Source organism: Micrasema longulum, unplaced genomic scaffold (genome assembly GCF_059751315.1).
Source record: "Micrasema longulum isolate JH-2025_06_02 unplaced genomic scaffold, ASM5975131v1 h1tg003041l, whole genome shotgun sequence".
NCBI classification, from domain to species: domain Eukaryota; kingdom Metazoa; phylum Arthropoda; class Insecta; order Trichoptera; family Brachycentridae; genus Micrasema; species Micrasema longulum.
Window position 1 is genome coordinate 1 of NW_028280147.1, and position 23,030 is coordinate 23,030.

Sequence of the window (23,030 nt, forward strand, 5' to 3'; positions counted from 1 at the left end):
TCTACTTTGGCAAACAAATGTTTATCGCAGGAGGCTAAACTAGCCGTTCACAACGGAGTTCTAGTGCCAACTCTAATGTATGGGAGCAAAGTATGGAATTGGAAAAATGATAATGAAAGTAGGGTAAATGTTGTCGAAATTGGATCCCTCAGGCGAATGTGTAGCAATACGATGCATGATAGGTGGACAAATGTCGAGATAGAGGAAGCGAGGTCTGTATGCAAAGATAGAGTGATATGGCGTTCTATCCTCTCTGCCTACCCCTACGGGGAAACGGCGTGATGGTTTGTTTTGTTTGTAATTAAAATCAAGAAATTCCAAATGTATCGGCAAATCAGTTTCACCAATTTTGAATATTAGAAATACGGATGTAATTCTACTATAAAACATGAGTAAGAAGTTGATTTATTCTAAATTCAATAAACGGTTATTAATATTTAAAGTATTAAATTTATGGTCAAACATTCTACTAAATGTTATTCGATATTTGTATATAATCACTTGACGAAGAGACGGGTACGTCTCGAAACCGGCAGACAGAAAAGTCAGTAGTGTTAAAATAAATTATACAAATATTCAATAAAGGGAACCATTCTTAGGAAAATTCTACCATATTGATGTAGTTAAGTCCATCGGAGATTTAGGAGTTGTTTTGGACTATAAACTGACATACAACGAGCATATAGATAATACAGTAAATAAATCACTGAAATTACTTGGCTTCGTTAACAGAATATCCTCTGATTTTACTAATGTCCGTGCAATCAAAACTCTTTGTTGCTCAACTGTTCGCCCTCTTCTAGAATATGCCTCCGTGGTCTGGTCTCCATTCTATGTCAATCGCATAAATCACATTGAATCAGTCCAACATCGCTTGCTTCGAAAAATAGCGTGGATGCTCGGACTAGAGAGAGGTAATTATTCTTACGCTGAAATAGTCAATGTTAAATATTTCTAGTCTACAAAAACGTAGATCTAATATCGACTCCATATATATGTTCGGCATACTAAATGGTATAATCGATGTTCCATAATGATGGACTAATGACTGGGACAAGTAAAATTCAATATTCCGACTCGTAGATTGAGAAACAATGAAGTATTGTTCATCGATCAGCATAGAACAAACTATGGCCTTAATTCTCCAATGACTTGTCTTTGTCGTATTGTTAACTCAAGACAAGATCTGGACTTTTTTGGTTTAAGTTTACAACGATTTAAACGAGCACTAAATAAATAGTCCAGATCTTGTCTCGATGTCCCTTGTGTTTGTCAATGGTTCTTTTTTTTTTTTTTTATGTTTTAAACTATTTTTTTATTGTAATATTTAAACCTTGTAAATTGTATACATAGACAATGTCCGTTAATAAATAAATAATGAACTGAATGATCGATATTCCAAATTAATTATCTCACATAAGATTAATAATGACAAATTATTGTATGATAATAAGCTTTAAAAGTTACCAAATATAATGATGTAATAACTTACATTTACATATAAGTTATTCATTTTAGAATACTTGGTACACTTCCACTTATTTATTTTGACCAATGAGCGCTTTATTTTATTTTATTTTGAATTTTTACAGCTTTCACATAAAACAATAAGTAGAAAAATATTAACAATACTAAAGTCAATTAAACAAATCCACTGTAAATCTAATAATACATAATATATAAGAGAAAGAGTTTATTTTATGTATTTTATTTAACTTTTTGTATTGCAGTGTAATTGACCTTTTTGATTAAGTGTCTTCCTCAGTTTTACACTTTTTTTTCTTGCCCCTTGAAAAACGTAAAAAGGGGGTTTTACTATAGTTAAAAAAATATAAAACAACAAAGCTTTTAATCACTTATTTTTCTACCGACTGGTTTCAAAGCTACAAAAGCTTCTTATTCAAGGTTTAATTTACTAATTAATTATTACTATACTAAGTTAATCATACCTTAAAAAAGAAGCTTGTTTAGCATTGAAACTGGTCGAGAAAAAAAAGTGGCTAAAAAATTAATTTAAAAAAAAAATAATAGTGAATTGTAAATTACAAAAGGATTTTAAAAATGTCCTCAAAACTTTGTAAATAATATTATTACAAATGTTATTTTAAAAATCACAAAAATTAGCACAAAAATTTCTAGGCATACAAATAAAAACCACAAATTATTTATGATTTTTTTTTTTCTGATTGAAATGGATATATTTTGTAAAGTTTCCTACGATTTCACCATCAAAAATTAGTACAAATGCGAGAACTAATGATATTTTGAGTATGGCCAAATCTTAGTCATTAAATAAAAAATAACATTGTACAAGTTTAGTAACATTAATAGTGTTTTACAAAATTTAATTCTACCAAGTCGCCAAGCAGCAATAATTTACCAAGTTTAATGTAAAAAATATTAATTAAATTAACAAATTTGGGTTTTTTCATGCGTGGACGTCAATGTCACCACAAGCGAAATTTATCGATATTCAATGAATTATCACGTCAATATGGTTCAAATTGCTTTCTATAGTGACACTAGAAGCGAGCGTCAACTGTGGTCAGATAAAAAGTTAGGAAATCATACAATTTTGCCATTTTAAAATGCAATTTTTTCAAAATTGCGCCATATAAAAATTAAAGTAAATTCATATTAAATAAAAACAATAATTTTCAAACAACAAACAAACCATCACGCCGTTTCCCCGTAGGGGTAGGCAGAGAGGATAGGACGCCATATCACTATATCTTTGCATACAGACCTCGCTTCCACTACATTCATACATTTTCTCATGCACGCACGCCGATTATTCCTACTTTTAACATGTCCATCTTCAAGTATTTGATGGACTTGATCGTGCCATATCTTTCTCGGCCTTCTTCGTTTTCTGCTTCCATCAACATTCGCATGGTAGATCCTTTTAGCCGTTCTTTCGTTATCCATTCACTCTACATGTCTAAACCAACGCAACACCCCTTTCTTGATTCTGTCGATAATGCATATCTCAGCCTTACACGGTTCACGGATCGCGACATTTGTGCACCTATCATACATCGTTTTACCACACATTCGCCTGAGGGATCGCATTTCGACAGCATTTAACCTACTTTCATCATTATTTTTCCAATTCCATACTTTGCTCCTATACATTAGAGTTGGCACAAGAACTCCATTGTGAACTGCTAGTTTAGTAATTTTCAGTAAAAAATATAACATATTAGCCCAAATAGAACCCGATAATTTTTACTCAAAATATTTTTCTAAGGCTCTCAGGAGGCGTCCGCAGTACATGGCCCAGGCAACCATATCGCCTCCGCTTGGTGACAGTTGTCACCGGAGTTTGCTGTGTCCATTCTCTTAATACTTCATTCCTTACAAATTCAAACCACTGCACACCCAGAATTCTTCTGAAACACCTATTCTTAAAACTCAATAATATGCTGTTTTGGCCCTAGTGAGGTTCCACGATTCGCATTCGTAGAGGAGAATAATTGTTATGCATGCGTTATATAGGCAGCATTTGATTTTCACTGAGTAAATATCCGATCTCCAGACACTCTTCATACTGTTTAGGCATCAGGTTCTCGATGTCCTGGACGCCCACTGCAGACTATTCGTCGGTAGTTTTTGTCAGAACTACGGGACGCAAACCTGACTTGGAAGGCACAGGAGCTGGGAGCTGGCAGCCGACAGAGATACCTGGAGGACCTCTGTGGACACCATATGCTCCAACTGGGGAGCAGACATGGAATGATGATGATATTTTTTTCTTAAAACAATCGCATTATATTCGGGGTTTAAGCCATGTCCAGATGAACCAGGGTTCACACTACCTGCGCACATAGCCAAGCCTTTTCGCCCATCGTATTCGACCTCGTCGTGTAATGGCCAGCGCATTTGCCTACCATGCAAGAGGTCTCGGGTTCGATTCCCGACATGGTTGACATGAAATATTTTTTAAAAGGGTGTTTTTAAACTAGAATATTTCATAGCCCCTGGACTGGTACCTGAAGCGTAAGACTGCTTCATGTAACAAAAATGATCAAGATACGCTGCGATTGGTGTACGAATGCAGTGCCCTATGCACCATTAGGTGGGAAAAAGGAATGATAATGATGGTGGTTTTAGCAACATCTTAATAGTCATATTGACCGCTAGGCAGCATTTGATATTTTAGTTATATCAAACTTTTAAAAATTTTTTTTATCAGAAACAACTTAGAAAATGATAATTGTTGTCTGATGTTCATTTACATTATCTTTTTAACCAAACGATTTTGAAAGAATAGTGTTAAAGAATGGCTTATGATTTCCTAACTTTTCATCAGACTACAGTAGCAAGGGATAAATTTATATATTTTTAAATAAATTCCTTAATCAACGTTGATTTAATTTACTGGTATAAGAAGTATAAAAATTGAAAAATTGTTTTCAGCCGTTGCCTAGCTGTTGGTTCAGCCGGATTAAACTCACCCACATGATAAAGGTTTCGGCTCTTTTACTTCACAAAAGTCAACAGATGGAAAAATTGAGGAAATGTGGATGCTTACACATGGGCAGATTGGTGAATGTTACACAGTGTGTAAAGTGGCTACTAAACCAGCCAATAACAGGTCATAAGCCCTGCAAACGCCTAGACTTCCATATTCCCTTCTCAATTTTTTTTTCCTCTCTTGCAATAAACTTAATTCCTTAATCTTTTTGATCGACAGGTTACGTGTAAAAAATTGAATAGAAATTCGCTCTTGTTTTAGAATTTAGCAATTACATAAAAATTATTAACAATTGTACTGCGTGTTACAACATTTTTCCACGCAAGTAACAGAGAAATGGCATTAATATTAAAGGACGTACACTGGTACAGAGTCACCTTATTGTATAAGATTTTGTCGAAGGGAGGGGTCGCTATTGTATGGAGCACTGATTTTTTCTTTGAAGTTCCACATTGGAAAGGTTTCGTTCTATTTCGTCGTCGTCTTCAATCCTGGAATAAAAATAAACATCTTATTTACTGGGCACAGCAAACAAATATGGGGGACATGAAATGTTGAACCTTTCCCTTACTGTCCTAAATACACCCGCGCGTTACGGTGCTGTGTAGTCAGTACACATTTAAAGAATAAGAGATTTAAAAAGGGAAAAATTGAATATTTATAGGGAATGGCTTTAATTAACCATAATTTAATTCAAAGATGTATATTTCACATCTTACTGCTGAAAACATGAAAAAACCAGTGGGTATCGCTAACGACTCGGACGAAAGGTCCACCCACGCCAACTTCCCGGGAGCTACTGAGTAGCTATATAGTACTGGACTATTTATTTATACTTTTACATTGTTTGTATTCTTTTTTTACATACAGAATAATGTTTTTTTACATATTTTTTTTTGCACCACAACAGGCCAGGAGGCCTAATTACAGTGGTGGATTACATCACAGAGCACCCAGGCTTGAGAAAAATCACATTTTAATTTTTGTGTTCTCACCGGGAATCGAACCCGGAACCTTCCGTGCGTGAGTCAAGCGTCTTGACCACTACACCGCGGAGGCCGCCGTAATTTTCCGCCACTGGGGTGTCCCGTGCTGAGGAAAACATTTTACAAAATTTGAAACATGCCTAAGATTAGTTATTTAACAAAGTTAACATAATAATAACAATAAAATAAAAACGTAATTCATCCAATTGACCTAATTATCATTTACATAATAAACAATAAAAAACTAAAATAATCATAAAAACATAACCAATATATATAGACCAATAGAACAAATTTCATAAACAGTACACACATTTTACCTATTTGGCTTGATCCACTCATCGATCCGTGCGCAACCAACCTCCGCTATCCATTTCTTAATAGCAATTTTATATTGTGAGAACTTACTAGTTGTCCTTGTGGATAATGGAAGTAGATTGTACACTTTAACCGAGTAGTATCCTCTTGACTGAAGGTTGTATTTATTTGTTTGCAGCATCAGGGTGGAGTATCTAGTAACTATGTGACTGACTAAGAGTATACTTTTGATGGTATTTGTAATTTATCCCCGAATTCTGATAAAATGCTCTTTTGTTCCTAATAAGTACTTATTATTTAATAACAAATTATTTCAGTCGATACGTAAATGTGTAATGGAGGAATACTGAAAATCTTAACCCAAAATTTATCATATTTATTTAAATCTTAAAGTAGGGCACACATATCATACATATTGTTATGTGTGTTCTAATAATAACATTGCAAATATATTTAATTTATAAATTGTTTATCACATATGTCTTGACCATTATTTAAAATTTTGATATGTTTTTTTCTGATATTATAGTTATTACACACAACTGGCTACACATCACCGGGGAGGAGGGTTAATATAAAACAGCATTTATCGATATTATTCCTAGCCGATTACCTTTCTTTTCCATCCTTCCCTTGACCTATCTTCATGGTACCCCACCTTACATCTCTAGATAGAAGAAATACAAAAATAGAAAAGCTAGATTTGGAACATTATTTATTATATACACAGTGTTTCAGGGCCAGACCGCGAGACATCAGAGGAACATTTCTCATGGTAAGCTTTCAAAAAAAAATTACTAAACTCCATTTGTTCAGCTTCTTTTACATATGTAAAGCAAATAAAGTCATTGTTACTGTCATAGGTTCTTACAAACTGTGAAAACCAGTGTCTGTGAGAACCTGTGTCTGTGAGAACCTGTTTCTGTGAGAACCTGTGTCTGTAAGAACCTACGGGGTGATTGATTTGGGTTTAGATAACTTTCTCTACTGTGGCGATATGTGATTGTCCCTTACGCTTGCTCGTGCTCGTGCAGATGGTGCACGAGTTGGTTGCGGGCGTCCACGACGGTCATGAGTTCGCTTAGCAGGCGCGCCTCTCGCCCGCGCTGCCGCTCGGACTTGCTCCACTCCTCCACGCGCAGCAGCTCACGCAGTTCCCCATCCACCCGCGCGTGCCTCTGCCTCAGCTCGCTCTCCTGTTCTCTGCGGACAAAACAATACTCCGTGACAATCTAACTCACGACCTCATAAAAAACGGACCTTTTGAATATGTGTCACCGTTTTTGTGGACAACAGAAGAATGCTTCCATTGAAAATAGAAGAATGGAGTGAGATTTGTGACTGACAGTTGTCTTATTTTGTAGATTAATCGAAACTGATAAATGATACTTTTATCTGTTTTTGTTCTCGTATTGATTTATTTATTTATTTATATGTACGCCCAATGGGCATTTTTAAGGATATATTTATGCATAGAAAATTATTATTAAAAAAGTAGAAAGACTCAATGGTATATAGTAGACTTTGTGGGAGTGAAAGCGGGAGAGAGGTGTTTATAATTGAATTTGATTCAGTGATCGTTTGAAAGAAGACAACTTGTTATCAAAGAAATCAAGACTGGTATGTTTGTTGGCAGACCTAAGAATTCTGGGCATAGGGGAATGAAAACCATAGTTGGTTCTGTGGTTATCGGTATGAAAGAGTAAGTTTTGTCTGAGGTTTCTAGTTGGGATATTTAATTTTATCGAGCTCAGTAGTTCAGGCGCATCGAAGAGTGAGTTGAGAATTTTAAATAGGACTATAAGGTCAGATTTATTTCGACGGTCTTGAAGAGAAGATATATTTAAGATAGTTTCTAACTCATTATACGTATATTGGTCTCTGGATAAACCCAACATCCAGCCTATCTTTCTCAATTGATGACTATAATTTATCATAATTCCTCTTTCGCACCTATTGATGCATAGGGCACTGCATTGGTACATATATCGCAGCATATCTTGATCAATTTTGTTACATGAAGGTAAAATGATCAATCTTACTTAAAATCAATATTTCATGTCAACCGTGTTGGGAATCGAACCAGAGACCTCTTGCATGGTAGGCAAACGCGCTGACCATAACACGACGATGCGGACAAGGCTATGATTATAAGGACATAAGAATTGATGACGAAAAAACTTACAATATATTAAGTTGCATCTGTCTCCTGAGAAGTGCATTTTTCTTATTGACTAGAGTGAACCATCTCGCCATCAAAGCATTTTCCTCCTGAAAAAATAATAAGCATTAAAAATAATAAAAAAATATCAAATTGCATTCAGGTTGAAAACTTTCAGTTTCTTATGTGTGAAATAAATCTTCTTCTTCTTTTCCACATCCGCTCCTAAGTGGAGCATGTGGACATCACCAGTTACCTCCAGGAGACTCATCGCCAGCCAGCATTTTCGCCTCTTCCAACGTCAATCCAGCGCCCCTTAGTTTCGCCGAATAAAGTCAAAAGATCTTCATCGACGGCCTTCCAGGACGGCGTGAGCCCGCTGGTTTAAAGAAGAGGCAACTAGAGTTTAGGTTCTCCTGAGGCATGCGCAGCACATGTCCAAGCCAGGTCCACCGCCGCATCCTCAAGACGCTCGTTATAGGAGGCTGCTGCGTCTGTTCTCAGACCTCAATGTTAGTTATAAATTCGAACCACCTTATACCTAATATTCTTCTCAAGCACCTCCTCTCAAAACTCAGAAGTTTGGTGTTTTGAGCTTTGGTAAGGTGCCAAGATTCGCACCCATATAGGAGTACTGGCATTATACAAGAGTTGAACAATCGGCATTTCGTTTTGACAGAGTATAGACCTGAGTTTTAGACAACACGCATCATGTTAAAAGTTGCTCCAGCAATTCCTAGGCGGGGTGCGAGCTCTTTGTGCATGATTCCATCCTCCCAAGTATTTAAAGCTGTCAACTATCTAAAATAACTCTTTAAAAACACCAAACAATTAAATTAATGTTAAAGAAGTTTTTCAACTAGAATCTTGAAAGTTTATAAGTTTATCAAAATTGACAAAATTACAGAATTTTTAATTGAAAACACTTACAGTGCCGACCACTGTATATCTGGTTTACCATTCTTTCGTCATCCATTCGTTCTACATGACCAAACCATCTGAGAGACCCTTAAGGTTGATACTCTATTAGCAAATAAAAATCACTGAACTTTCTTATTTTCTTTCGTGCAAAATTCACATAATGGCGCATAGTTGACCACGCTGTCCATATAAACATATTCCCTTCTCAAAATGTTTTCCCTCTCTGTTGCAACAAATTGATATTAAAAAATGGTTTTGAAACTTAGAACCGAATTAGGTGTACGAAACCTGTATGACAATGAAAACTATAGAAACAAAACAGCAAACTATTGAGATCTTAAAAATATTTTCTTATTCCCATTGGTTCAATAAAAATTGAGGTTTGACTTACGGCTTCTGATTGGCCGCTCTCCATGACAGCTCGCAATTCTTTTTCCAAAATGGCCGCCTGCTGATCAATGGCGGTTTGTTCTCTTTCCAATGCCTCCATTTCTTTTTGTACATAGTTGTTCATGTCTTTTCCAAACTATAAATGGAAAAATCACCGGTTTGATGAAAAACATTCAAACAAAAGATTTATGTAATATTGAATCAACTGCTCCACAAATGTATAGCTTATGTTGTGTTTTTGTTCTTTCATTGTGCGTTTTGTAATATAAATAATATAGATGTACACAAATTAAATATGAACTTTATTATTTGTTATGCAGTGTTTAAAACTGTCTGAACATTTTGTTAATTATCTCTGTTTATTAAGTAAGTCTTTTTTGTTTATTCTCAAATGCAAAAATATTTAAAAAAAGTATATTGTTAAGTGTCCTCGGCACGGGTAACTCCAGTGAGGTCACGTAATTTTTATTATTAATCATGAATTTTAATGGAAAATAATATTAATAAATTAAATGAAATGTCAACAATGTTTGAGTATGTCCAAATGCTTGCAGACTGGCTGGATTTCCTTCCTAGGGAGTTATATATATATTTAAATTTATTTCAACAGAGAGTTGAGGAAATGTGGATGTTCAAACATGGGCAGAATGGTGAATGTTACGCAGTGTGTGAAGTGGCCACTTGAACCAGCCAATGACAGGTCATAAGTCCTGTAAATGCCTAGACTTCCATATTCCCTTCTCAAAAATGTTTTCCCTTTCCGTTGAAATAAATTTGAAATGAAATGTGGCTTAATAGTTTATTTAATTTACTATCCAGCAATCTACAGATCTCTAAATTAGACTATTTGCACGTACTACGGTTTGACACTCAAAGTGCGATATGAATATGTATCTGAAAGAAAAGTTATCTGTGGAATTTATTTAAGACATGAAGGAATTGTTTTGTTTACCTAAAACTTCGAAAACAATAACAAAAAAAATATTTTTTCTCGGCCTTCAAACTTTCAAATGTCAATTTCTCAAAATGGTGTTTTTTGGGAGTGATGAAATAATGCTTCCCCCGTTTAGTGATGAAGAATCCTATTACACAACCATCCGTAGTAAATACTCACGCCTTTAGTGATATAGGAATCCTTATCAGGACTGATCCTGTCCATGAGCTCCGCAAAGGATTTGAGAGGAGAACCGGACTTGACATTTCCCTCGAAGCTCTGACGAGAGGGGGTGATGTTCCCATTGTGTTCGGGGGAGCCTGCAATTCAAATTTCATATCAACACAGATTTTCGAGTGAGTCGGAGCAGGTTCACAGACATTCCTGGTTGATTCACTGTAGGCTTTCAGTTAAAACTCTTTTGAAACAAATTATTATCGATATCTTCAGCTGCCAGCTAAAGTTTACAGAAATACACAAGACGGGAAGATAAAGACGTCATACCTTCACCTCGACGGTATAGTTGAAGATAAATTCGCTCTAGCGATTATAAAGATATACTACCGACCCGCCACCTTCAAGTTTTGGGTAGGTACATCAATATGAAACAAGGGGAAGCATACGTCTTGGTACACATATATACACTCTAAAATGACATAGCTTCAATGTTACGTCATAGTTGAAGATAAAATTCTCCCAACCGACTACAAAGATATACTATCGATACCCCCACTATCAAATTTTGATGTTAGTACATCGGTTTATGCCGACGGGTCTAGTGCCCCTTGATACGTTTATCTATGCATTAAAAGTGACAAAAAATTTGTTCCACCGAGCAATTTCTCCTTTAATTACGATTTATTTAAAGTTTTAATCATTTTGAGCTTGGCACTTTTTTTTAAAAATCGTTTTTAAAATATGAGAGAGAAATAAGTCAATTTTAAAGTCGAAATGTATTCCGACATAACTGTCAGATTATGAGAAACGAGCGGCTAGATGCAAAAATTATCTCATTAGGTTCAGTCCTATAGTTAGAAAGGTACCACTGTAAAAAATAAATTTAGTTATTATATTTTTTCCATCTGTTTTACCATCTTTCCGAGTGTATGTATCGAGATGTTCAAGGAGCCGGCTGTGTAGTCGATCGGTAGATACATACAGACGATCGTTAAGCGTACCGTCTAGGTGATTTCCAAAAGTCATGCAAAATTCATGTTCAAGCGAGCATTTTTTGCTTAAATTGGAATTTATTGGAGTTTATAATCGCTTTGAAGTGAGCACTTTTTACTACAGAAGCCTATTTAAATATAAATGAGAACTATTTTAAATGTGAATGACGTAAGGAACGCGGAATTATTGTTTGCGGTCATCCCATCGGCTTGTTTTGATCATATGATGTGGATATGGCAAGTGGGTGGAACACCGAGGGAAGATACAGATAGTACAGAAGTTAAGTATACCGTCTCGTACATGCATATGAAGATAGTGTTCATAATCTAGGCTCAAGATTGCAAGTGCAAATCGAAACCGACCATTACACATTTGTTACTAAACCAAACCAAAAATTTCTGGGTGAAAAGGGGCGTCTCTATTAGCAGGTGGCAAATTATTATTCTGAGGTTATAGAGTTACCGGAGTTTGCCAAGGTTGTGTCCTGGCACCGTTTCTTTATAATCCTTATGGACTGGATCTTAAGGAAGTCAATTCCGCTAGATCGAAAAATATCCATCTCCCACTCCCCAAAACTCTACGACCTATAGTCCTTAAAATTTAGCTTGATTAAAATGACAGCTGTCAAACTAATGTCAATAGTGATGGGAAATTACTGATCACTGATCATGTACCGATAAAATCAATTTTATCAGTTTTTTCTCTCTGACTTTTTACTCTGTTTTAAACTCTGTTTCCGAAAATTTATATAAAAACGCAAAAACAAGCCTATTTTAGTGTGTTTAAGACATTCACAAAAAAAAAAAGACATTTATATTTTTTTCATGAACAACATCAAATAAATTATTTTTTTATTTGATTAATTTACATTGATCAATTTGTCCCATCTCTAACGTTTTTGCAAAATGATATAACCTTGTAAGAACATCGTTAATAATTAGGTTTATTTTAGTTTTAAAGCTGATTTTATATATTTATGTAGATTTATATGTCAAACATTGTATTAAAAAAATAAATTAACATGCCAGATACGAATGATTTTTCGTGTGTCAATATAAATCACTCCTTAGACGCCATTGCAAAGTTATGTTGTCATTTTTGCTGACAACTGTCATTCTAATCAAGCTATATTTTAAGGACTAGAATATGCCAATGATGCGGTTATAATTGACGATTCAGTCGGGGGTCTTCAGATCACCGTAGATAAGCTAAATAGGTACTCCGCATCCATGGGTTAAAAAATCAATATCGCAAAAACCCATGCACTGTGTAATACGTCGTGCCTTGATGCTCAAAATCCCCTGACTGTCAAACCAAATCATCAAAAGGGTCGAGAGTTTTAATACCTGGGAGTATATGTTACAGAAAAAAGCAGCTTTCAAAAAGAATTGGGAGTGCGGCTAGGAATAGCAGGCGCCACATTCAATAGTATGAAAGCTGACTGGAAGATATTTATTCAGTGAAAACCAAATGACGCCTATATAACGCCTGCAGAACACCTGTTCTCCTATCGTGAATCGTGGCACCTCACTAGGGCCCGAACAGCAAATTACTGAGTTTTCAGAATACGTGTCTAAGAATAATCTTGGGTGAGCGGTGGTTTGACTTTGTGAGGAATAAAGTAATAAGAGAACAGATGCAGCAAACTCCAGTGACAACTGTCATCAAGCAGAGGTGATACGCTTGGCTAGGCCGTGTACTGCGGATGCCTCCTGAGAGCCTTAACCACGCTTGACTATTTTACAAGGCATCGGGTTCTCGACGTCCATTGCTGACTGTTCGTCGGCAGTTTATGTCAGAACTTCAGGACGAAGACCTGACTTGGGGGATGGACACAGAAGGTGGCAGCCGATAGAGATGCATGGAGTCTCTTTATGGATACCATATGCTCCAATGACATATAGAGTTAAGAAATTATTGTAAATTTTTAAAAGCTTATTTTGTGAAATGACTTACCATCTTTCTTGACAATATTATTTTCTGAATCAGAATTGGTGTGGCTTTCTGACTTCACGCTTCTCACGGGGCTGTTGTCCAAGGAATTGGCTAGACCTACAAAAACAAGTACAGGTTAATATATTTATGAAAATTAATCATTGGTAACATGTATGAAGAGAATCGGTAGAATTAAGTAATATTTAAAAATGATAATAAACTAATCGTTTTTGTAACTGGATTATACAAGTGAATTTAAAAGTTTTTCAAAATCTTAGCCCCTCTCTTTCCTAACCCTTCCGCCCCCCCACACATTCTGCAACATATCACTCTATATTATTAACCTAATTTTTGCATCCTCTGTAATTGATGTATTTTCTCATAAATACTATGGGTACTACTGAGATGGTAAAGGTGAAAGTGTATTTTAGTATTTTCATGTTGGTGTAGTAAGTGACCTGACGAAGAGACGAGTATGTCTCGAAACCGGTAGACATAAAACGTAAAAAGTCTGCAAGTGGTTGAAAACTTATATTTACTAACATTCATTAAACAGTTTTAAAAATTTTTGGGAATTAGAATCGGGGTTTATGAAACTAAAATTTTAAAAAATAAAGTTACTCAATTTTTAACATTAGCGTAATAGAGGAATAGAATAAAATGCAACACGGTTGCATAAAGTATTTATTTTAATTTTTTTTTATTCAGAAAACATAAGGTCATGCATAAAAAGTATTCAAAATAATAATTTTTTAACATAAAAAGACCAATTCAGTTTTCATAAATTATGCAAAAGATTTAAACACTAAATGTGAAAAAAATAAAAAATAAATAAGAAACTCAAGTGAGAAAAGAATAATTGTTAACATTTGCGTTTTCTATGGAGGTTATCATCGGTAATAAATAAAAATACTGAATGCACACGCCGAACCATCCACGCACACACACATGAACGCACATATAGAACATACACAAACATATACACTACATACGGCACATATACATAGCATAACCACTCAAGATGCACATTCAGCAACTATCCCAAATAATCAAATCCATGAAGAAATTTTCAGTACAAATGCAATGTGCAGTTAAAATGTCTACATCAATACTGAGTCCATTATAATTTCTACAGGTGCGTCTAATTAATGAATTCGAGGTATAATTGTTTTTACAAGTTGGTATAAAAAAAAGGGAATTTAATCTGGTAAAGCGAAGAGGACAACGGAAACCAGTATTTTTTTAAAGGTACGGCGAATTACCCATATTATTTAGAATTTTGAAAAGAAAAATTGAATCACACGCAAGACGCCTTTTTTGGAGTGACCTTACCAGATGTGTAATATTGCTGTTCCGCTAGTGCCTGGGCTGCAGTTAGGACCTCTACAGTGCCTCCGCGGTTATCCGGAGAAGTCGGGCTGGAAAAAAACAGACATTTCAACGAGGACAAAGGAATAGGGAATTTTCACAAGTCTGGAAAAAGATTAAAGAAACAATACAGTAAAACCTCGTTTTTATGTTCCTCAATTTTACATTTTCCCGCTTTTTACACCGAAATATTTAGGTCCCATTTTTTTTCCATTCATTTTCATTCAAACATTCCCCCAATTAACGTTTTTTACATTTTTCATAACCCCGGTAAAGAAAAAAATGTGTAAATTACTGTCTCAAACTAAACTCGAAGTAGGTGCATTTTATTTAAGTGTCTAATTTTGACATTTTACTAAACAGCGACATGCACTTGACGCATGTTTAGGAAGAATAAAGTCTTTACATAAATAGATTACGATGCAGAAAGTTTAAAATTTGGCAATTTTCAAATAATAGAAATATTATTTGAAGTTATAAACATAATGTAAATAGAATATAGTTTACATTTTTTTTTTTGCACCACAACAGGCCAGGAGGCCTAATTACAGTGGTGAATTACATCACAGAGCACCCAGGCTTGAGAAAAATCACATTTTAATTTTTGTGTTCTCACCGGGAATCGAACAGAATCGAATAGATAATTAAAAAATGTTCAAACAGTAATAAACTTCAAAACTTCTGTTGAGGGCCAAAAGTAGTATGGAATATTTTTTTAAATAATTTTTACGTTTCATGCGATCCAAAAGACAACTTTTGAGACCCCTTTCACTAGGATATCTAAAAAAAAAAACTTCATACATCATCGGCCCACTCTACTGTACATACACACCTATGGACCAAAAATATCGCACTTACCTGCTATCCCCAACTCTTAAGTTTACCTGTCCCTATTTCTTAGAAAATATTTTTGAATTGAACAATTACTTCTGTAATTAAGGACTATATTGGGTTACATACCTTCCCGCCATGCCCGCTCGAGCCTCTGCTATCAATTTTCTGGCTCTTTCTCTCAACTTCGCCTGTCTGGCTTCCTCCGATTGCTAAAAAAAATACAAAATAATATTATTGACATGAATAAAAATGTTAACAAACGTACGGTTAAATCGATGGAACTTGATATCAAATCATTCCTATAAAACATTTAAAATTCCAAACATTTTCGAATCACGCGCCTAACAGGGAACAGCTGGTTTCGCATTCATACTTGTGAGTTACGCCAGTTTTTCTCAAAGTGGGCGATAACCAGCGTTGCCAACTCGGAACCAAATTTTCAGTAGATCTGTAGGGTCCATAGTCCATAGTCGATGACACACACGTGTTAAAATTAGTTCACCTGAAGTAGACCAATGACCGACGATGCAATGTCATCGTTTTCTATCGAATCCAATAAAACTTATATTATAACTCTAGAAATATTGCACATAAAGACGGGATCGTCGCCCTGCAGTAAATTCACATCGTCCCTACCATGAAGAAATGAACTACAAAGGAATATGGTCTATAAAGAGACCACAGGACGCAGCCAACATCAGTCAGTCAGTTCAGTTCACGTAAGACCAGCTCGACGACATCACACAGTTCCAGCATGTAGTTCAAGTGCAGTTACTTCAAACCATCGTCGCCGCTACGCTCGTGCTACACAACCAAGTGCTGTATCTTATTCGCCATGTAATAAATACGCATTAAACAGCAACCTCGCGTCTTCTCTGTCAACCTCTAACTGGGTTAGAAACTCCAACCAAACCCTCAGCAACCTTTATCCTACAGATCTACCGATCATATGTTTCTTTTTTTAGTGATACCATGTGTGTTGGATTTGTTCCGACTCAGTTTACCCTGAAGATGGCTCCTGCAATGGTAGCTGAAACGTCGGAACAAATCTAACAGACACGGTATCACCCAAAAACGAAACATTGATAACAGTGACCATGAAAACTTTTGCACAAATCTACCGAATTCGATGGAAATTCTACAAATTTTACACATTTTCTTATAGAATAAAAGATACAGTAAGTAACTATTCAATTTATTTTTGTAGCTGATAACAAATCTATCGAGATACACCAATATATTTTTCTGAATCTACCGATTTTAGCTTGATGGAGGTTGGCAACGCTGACGATAACACCCCCTTATGGGTGCTGAAGGTCTTCGGGGGAGCAGTAAAAGACCTAGAGAAAAAAAGAGGGCCCTGAGGCAGTCTGTCAGTGATAGCTGATCTTTAAAAAAAGACAAAACATATTTTTCTAATATTTTTTTATTTACTACGGCTTTCATAGCCCGTGTGTCGCGTCATTGTAGCGTTCAAGTAACAAGGTACTTGTTTAATAATTTTTTTTTTAAATATTTTTTACTTTACTAAATTAAGTTAAGGATTAATTATTAAGTCAAATTGTGGATTAAGTAAAGTAAATTTGTATTTTTTATTTACTAAACTTTACAATGTTTTGAGTATGTCCAAATATTTGCAGACAGGCTGGATTTCCTCCCTAGGGAGATCTAAAATTGTTACATGGGGATGGGAACACATTTTTGAAAGGCTAATATAGAAGCCTAGGCATTATCGGGGCTCATGATCTGTCGTTGGCTGGTTTATAAAGCTTATTCTGATTCTACAGACAGTACATGAAAAAATCTTACCTTTTATACAATTTTGAAATTGAATCATAATACGTGCAAACATATATGATTCATTTGGGCCAATTTAGCAAATAATAAATAAATAAAACGGATGAAAACAACACAAAATGAAAAAGCAATGATAAAACTCCGAACTCAAACCTTGTTGGGTGGGCTCCCGTTTCTCTGATTGGCTGAATTTAAATTAGTTCCTTGGTTTTCTGTGAGCGCCGCGTCCGCTCTATTGCTCTCCTTTTCCCTCGCCTCTCGTCTTGTGGCCTCCAGCAGCTGTCTCGCTCTCACCTTCAGGTCATCGTGTCTGGACAGCAGTTGCTGATTGGACGATTCAGATGATGGAATTGTTTTTTTTTTTCAAATGAAACGTCACAGAATATGAGTCTAATCGGCCAGGTATTTTATTTTTTTTAAAGTACCTACCTGCATAATCTTTTAGAGAATTTATAGTATGAAAAAAGTGCACTAACTTGGTGATCTAAAAAATGCATTAATATTACATTTTGTTAAAAAGCAAAAAAACACTTGTTATAAATATTTTTAGAATTTCAAAAATGTAAAATTTTAATTTTTAATATATTTTTTTTTACACAATAGGCCAGGAGGCCCAATTACAGTGGTGATTACAGCACAGAACACCCAGGCTTGAGAAAAATCACATTTTTAATTTTTGTGTTCTCTTGTGAAAAACGTAAAAAGGTAATTTTTCGTTTTTTTTTTTTTTTTCATTAAAATATCACAGATCACCATGCGGACATCTTGGTAATTCGCCAAAGTCCTGTTTTTTGCCTGTCCGGATTGTCGAGGCCCTACTGTACTTTAAATGATGAGCATGTATTTGTAAATCTTAAGCTATGTGTGTATTATGATTACTAACACAAGTAAGTTTTTATCTATAATGTTTACTATTTTACACAAATATATATATATACATACTATAAAAGAAAACATGTCTTAGGAGACAATTTAAAATGCTACAAGGAACAAGGTGAAAATTGAAAAAGTAAAAACTGATTTTATAAGTATTTAATAATATTTAAATAAATTACTGTAAAATTAAAATATCAAGCATAGGAAAGATATGTTTTCAAATCATTTCAAGAGATAGTTGCTAATTGCTAGTCCCATCTCAACACAGGACTTTTAGTCCCATGGAGTTGGGACTTATGTCTCAAATAATGTACAATAAACTTGTGTAAGCAAATAAATAAATAAATAGAGAACTTTTGCGTGAATGAAAAATAGAACCCTAGGCATTGACAATTTAAACCAGGTTGTGGTCCCGTGGCTAATGTCGCCGACTCACGGATCAGAGGTCCAAGGTTCAAACCCAACTCTACCACGGCTGTTTTTAATATTGAGTTATTTACAACTCATTGAAATGTATTTTTGAATTGTAAGAACGGAAATATTTATTTTCTTCTTAAAAAAACAGGGCTGATGATCTGTCTATAAAATAAATCTAAAGCAATGTCCCCTGAGTACAAAGAAATACATTGTGAATTTGAAGAAATTCCGGAAAATATTTCATTCAGGGTAATAAAAGGAAGACGCAGGGGGTTACCACGGGTGAATGGGCGGGCAGGGCACAGCGGTTAGCCTTTTTCGGTCTACAATTGGCGCACAGTGGTCACAAATTGGCTACAGTTTGAAAACAAATATGGCAGCCATCCTTCTCATTTCCAGATCTTCACTTAAAATTCATTGCATCGAACTCCGAGTCACTCCAGACAGCTCCACAACTTCTTTGATGGTCCTTCGTCGGTCTTCCAAGGTTTGGCAAATTTTAGCGACATTTTAGTCAATTCTGGATGCCGAAAGACTTAGAGAGCGGGGTAGGTCATCAATTGACATTTCCCCTCTTCAAAAACTGGAAAATCACTCAAACACTTGAGTTTTCCCCCTAGCATCATATTTGTAGACCGTTTGTGCCAGTCTACGCGAGCAGGAAGGGAACTTTCGTAGCCGCGTGCTCAGTCGCCCATAGTAAAAACAACGAGCACACAAAACAACTTGTCACAAAAAAAATCAGACCAGCTAAACGGAACCTTCTGCAGCGATGACACTTGGCATACTGACTGCGAAAGGGCAGCTCTACACGATGCTACCAGCAGAACCCGGTACTACAAAAACTCCACCCACGACATTCATTGAAGTGGGGGCTCGGGACTGCTTAAACTCACTGCGACCTGTGAAGATCTACTAGGTCCCCGTGAACTAGTTATCACCTCCAAGTCCAGGTCTTTAAAGAGCCTGGCTACTGTATGGAGGGCGAGAGTTCTCATTTTGCTGAATCTCCCCTTCCAAGCCAGATGCATAAAGTATCGGGCTTAGGTAGGAGCGAGCGCTCTAACATTCTAAGGTTTGACCAGTGGTCCACCGAGGTTGCTGCTCCTTTTATGATATAAAACATCACATTCACATTGAATCTTTATAGGTATTTTCTCATCTGCACTGCAGAACCTACATCTAGAAGTGTCAGAAAGATTAATTCTAGCAAGGTGTTTATTCAATTTACAGTGCTCTCCAAGGGCTTTAGTGATACCTTCACTTGATTTCAGCTGAGCTTTCTTAGGTCGAAAGCAAACCTTTGCGAGTACCACTTCATTAGTTCCTTCGCATGGTGCTGGCCAGATACTTTTTGCCAGAGCATGCTCTAGTTCTGGGCCCATGACCCAGTTCGTTACGAGGAGCACATTTGAGTAACACACGGCAGGCCTCAGAGCCTTTTGGGGCTGTCTCGGGTCAGTACCACATTGCTACTTTTTTGGGTACCCCTATGTATGTATCGCTTTATATCACATATTTATTGCTGCGAATATTGCATATTTATTGCCATCAGTCACCTTTCATATTATTAAAAAACATTTTGTGACATTTCTTGCACAACAGTGAGACTATTACTAGTGATCGACCGAAAGAAGATTTTCAAACGAAACGTATTTAAATAAGTTAAAAGTCAGCTCAAACCGTCCAAAATTAGACATTTTTATTGTTAAACCCTATGAGTTCATTAAAATAAGTGTTGAATAAAATAAAAGACAAAAATTTAAAGTGAAAACTAACAACACTCACCGGTCGAAAGCCGAAACAAACTTAAGGTCACAGATTACAGGTCATGCGCCATAAGATGCACCCGAGTACAGCCAAACGTAATCTGACACATCTTGACCGCAGGTTTCGGCTAAGCCGATGATTCGGCCATTCGCAAAACTTGATTTGCTAGCCAAAATCGAAACTTCGGTTGGTCGCTAACTATTACCCCCCTTGTCACCCTGTAAATGCCTAAAATTCCACATTCCTTCAACAAATAATTTCTCTATCTCTGTTGTAGATAAAACCTCTAAATATTAAGTTAAATATATACTTTTAAATATAGAAAAAAACCTCAATTTAAATGCTTTTTCGTAAGGGTGATTTTGTTTAAATAACTATTGCAGTGAAAAAATTTTGAAGCGCACACAAATTAAAAAAAAAAAAAATCATTAAAAGCGTTTGAAGTGAAAACAAAAATGAGATTGCCAAACAAAAGTAGCCCTTGAGAAATCATCCGACTGGCACATACCTGAGTTGGTTTGGGCAGGCACTCCAGGGGTGATAACGGCGTGGACTCGCGGTCGTTCGGAGCCAGGGGATGAGAGATTTCGTCGCCTTTGATTTCTAGAATTTTCTGTTCGTTCATTTCCAAAGTTGGTTGTTTAGATTTTGCTAAAAAAAAAGAAAAATTAATCATACCAGCAGCAACGCATGATGGGACTTCTGACGGATTACAATAGATTTTTCAATATCATCGTTGTCATCATTGTCGTTGACGTGATGCAAGGCCGAGATTAGTATTATCGACAAAATCAAGAAAGGAGTGCTGATTGGTTTGGACATGTAGAGCAAATAGACAGAAAGATTGGCTTAAAGGATTTACGATGCAAATGGTGATGGATGGAGAAAACAAGGAAGACCGAGAAAGACACGGTACAACCGAATCTATCAAATACAGTAAAACTCCTTTTTTACACTTTTCAAGGGAGCAACGAAAAAAGTGTAAAAATGAGGAAAACGTTAAAGTGAGGAAATGAAAAATAGTATGTTTTATTAAAAAAACGCGTGTTTTCTTTATATAACTAATAAGCGATTTCATCAAGAAATGTAAGTGAACTTGCATAATTTTTTTTTAAAGAATGTTATTAATTGTTTTTTTTTTCAAAAACATATTTGCCTTTAATGAATGATTATAACACATGAAGAAAGTGCCATAATACAACAGATTTATTTACACAATAATTTACTACTATAGTAAATATAATATATCACTGCTATAGTAATACATATGTAGGTTCTTGTCTACAAAAATTTGGACAAACTCAAAATATTGTTGACGTATGTAGGAATTATAGTAAAATCACTAAAAATATTTTTCACAATTTTTGTTTCAAATCCAAAGTTAAATATAAAAATTCAAATAAAACGGCTATATAAGAAATGAAATTGTTTAAAAATGAAATAACTTGACTGAATAGTGAGCGATAAAACGACATGTACGACAAGCGCGGCGACAAAGTGAGAATAAACACAAAGATTATATATGAATACACAATAAACACATAAAAATTAAAAGCTCCGTAAACCTAGAAGCCGTTTGCTATCAGCGGCTGTATTTGTACGCTATAAAATAATCACGCACATAATTTCTTTTTTTATTTATTTACAATTTTAAAAAACCCGTTAGGGTTACATTAGAAATTTAATATTGTCTAGTCATTTTATGTCTCGTCTAGTCTAGTTAGTTCAGTCATCATGTGCTTTTTCAGATTGATTTTAAATTTGTCTCCAGTAAAAGTTTTCAAGTAGTAAGGTAGGTCGTTGTAGTGTTTAAGTCCATTATGTAGTATTTTTGACTGTCCTGTGTTTGTCTTTGCTTTTTCAATATGATAGTGTTGTTGTCTGGTGTTATATTTGTGTATGTCAGCATTTTTGACTAATATTATGTCGTCGTCTTGTATGTTTCCCAGTGTTATTTTGTGCACAATTTTTAAGGTCTCAATTTTAGTCAAGTAGTTTATGTCAAACTGGTGTGTTTTTTTGTACAGTTCAGTGGTAGAGGTCAGGTAGGGTAGGTTGTATGTTAGTTTAAGAATTTTATTTTGTTGTCTTTGTATTCTTGTTAAGTCTGTCTTGTTACCAGTTCCCCAGAAGGCGATCATGTAACTCAATTTACTATTTGCTTTACTCACAGTCATCTACGTGGACGGTAAGGACATCTTGAGTGTCTTCATCCTCTTCATCGGAACCGAATGGGTCGGTCAACTGTTTTCGGGTCATCAACTTAACTGGCCAGGCCTCTCTGACGGTAACCCCCATTGTAGGCTGGAGCGACATCGTGTTTTTAGCGGTCACATCGCCTGTAATCACGTTGATTTCATAAAATAAAATTTGTTGGTACCTTGAATTATATAACTATATAAGGACATTCAATCCATCTAATCTTCACATTCGTTTGAAAATGCCCTAACAAAGCAAAAAATCAATTGTCACAAAAACATTATTTTTTTCTTTGCAGTCTCAATCCTGGGGATTGGTTTGCAGCAAAGTCCTGCAGCAAAGTCCTGCATCTCGTCCTCCATTGGTCTCTATTCTCTGCAGCCCTCTTCAGCTCGACATATGAGGCGCAGTTTAAATCCTCGCACACTTGCTCCAAATATTCCCGTCGGGGGCGCCCTCTATAATTTGTCCCCTCAG

The 23,030-nt window shown here is 35.6% G+C and overlaps 1 protein-coding gene across 6 annotated transcripts in view; it reads right to left on the bottom strand.

Moving 5' to 3' along the window:
• Positions 1-4,244: 4,244 nt before the first annotated feature.
• Ehbp1 (Eps15 homology domain containing protein-binding protein 1) overlaps positions 4,245-23,030 on the bottom strand; it is a 38,949-nt gene continuing 20,163 nt past the window's right edge. For 3 of the 6 annotated variants that reach the window (XM_088241735.1, XM_088241737.1, XM_088241738.1), the window contains 10 exons: positions 22,526-22,693; positions 20,863-21,005; positions 15,621-15,703; positions 14,625-14,710; positions 13,314-13,409; positions 10,368-10,507; positions 9,255-9,389; positions 7,967-8,052; positions 6,796-6,984; positions 4,245-4,968 (listed from right to left, as the gene is read on the bottom strand). In XM_088241735.1, coding sequence (XP_088097861.1) covers positions 4,890-4,968; positions 6,796-6,984; positions 7,967-8,052; positions 9,255-9,389; positions 10,368-10,507; positions 13,314-13,409; positions 14,625-14,710; positions 15,621-15,703; positions 20,863-21,005; positions 22,526-22,693 — 1,205 coding nt within the window. In that variant the 3' untranslated portion in view covers positions 4,245-4,889. Of the gene's footprint in view, positions 4,969-6,795; positions 6,985-7,966; positions 8,053-9,254; positions 9,390-10,367; positions 10,508-13,313; positions 13,410-14,624; positions 14,711-15,620; positions 15,704-17,444; positions 17,616-20,515; positions 20,583-20,862; positions 21,006-22,525; positions 22,694-23,030 lie in introns of those variants that run through there. The other 3 variants (XM_088241733.1, XM_088241736.1, XM_088241739.1) reach the window with 2 other exon arrangements.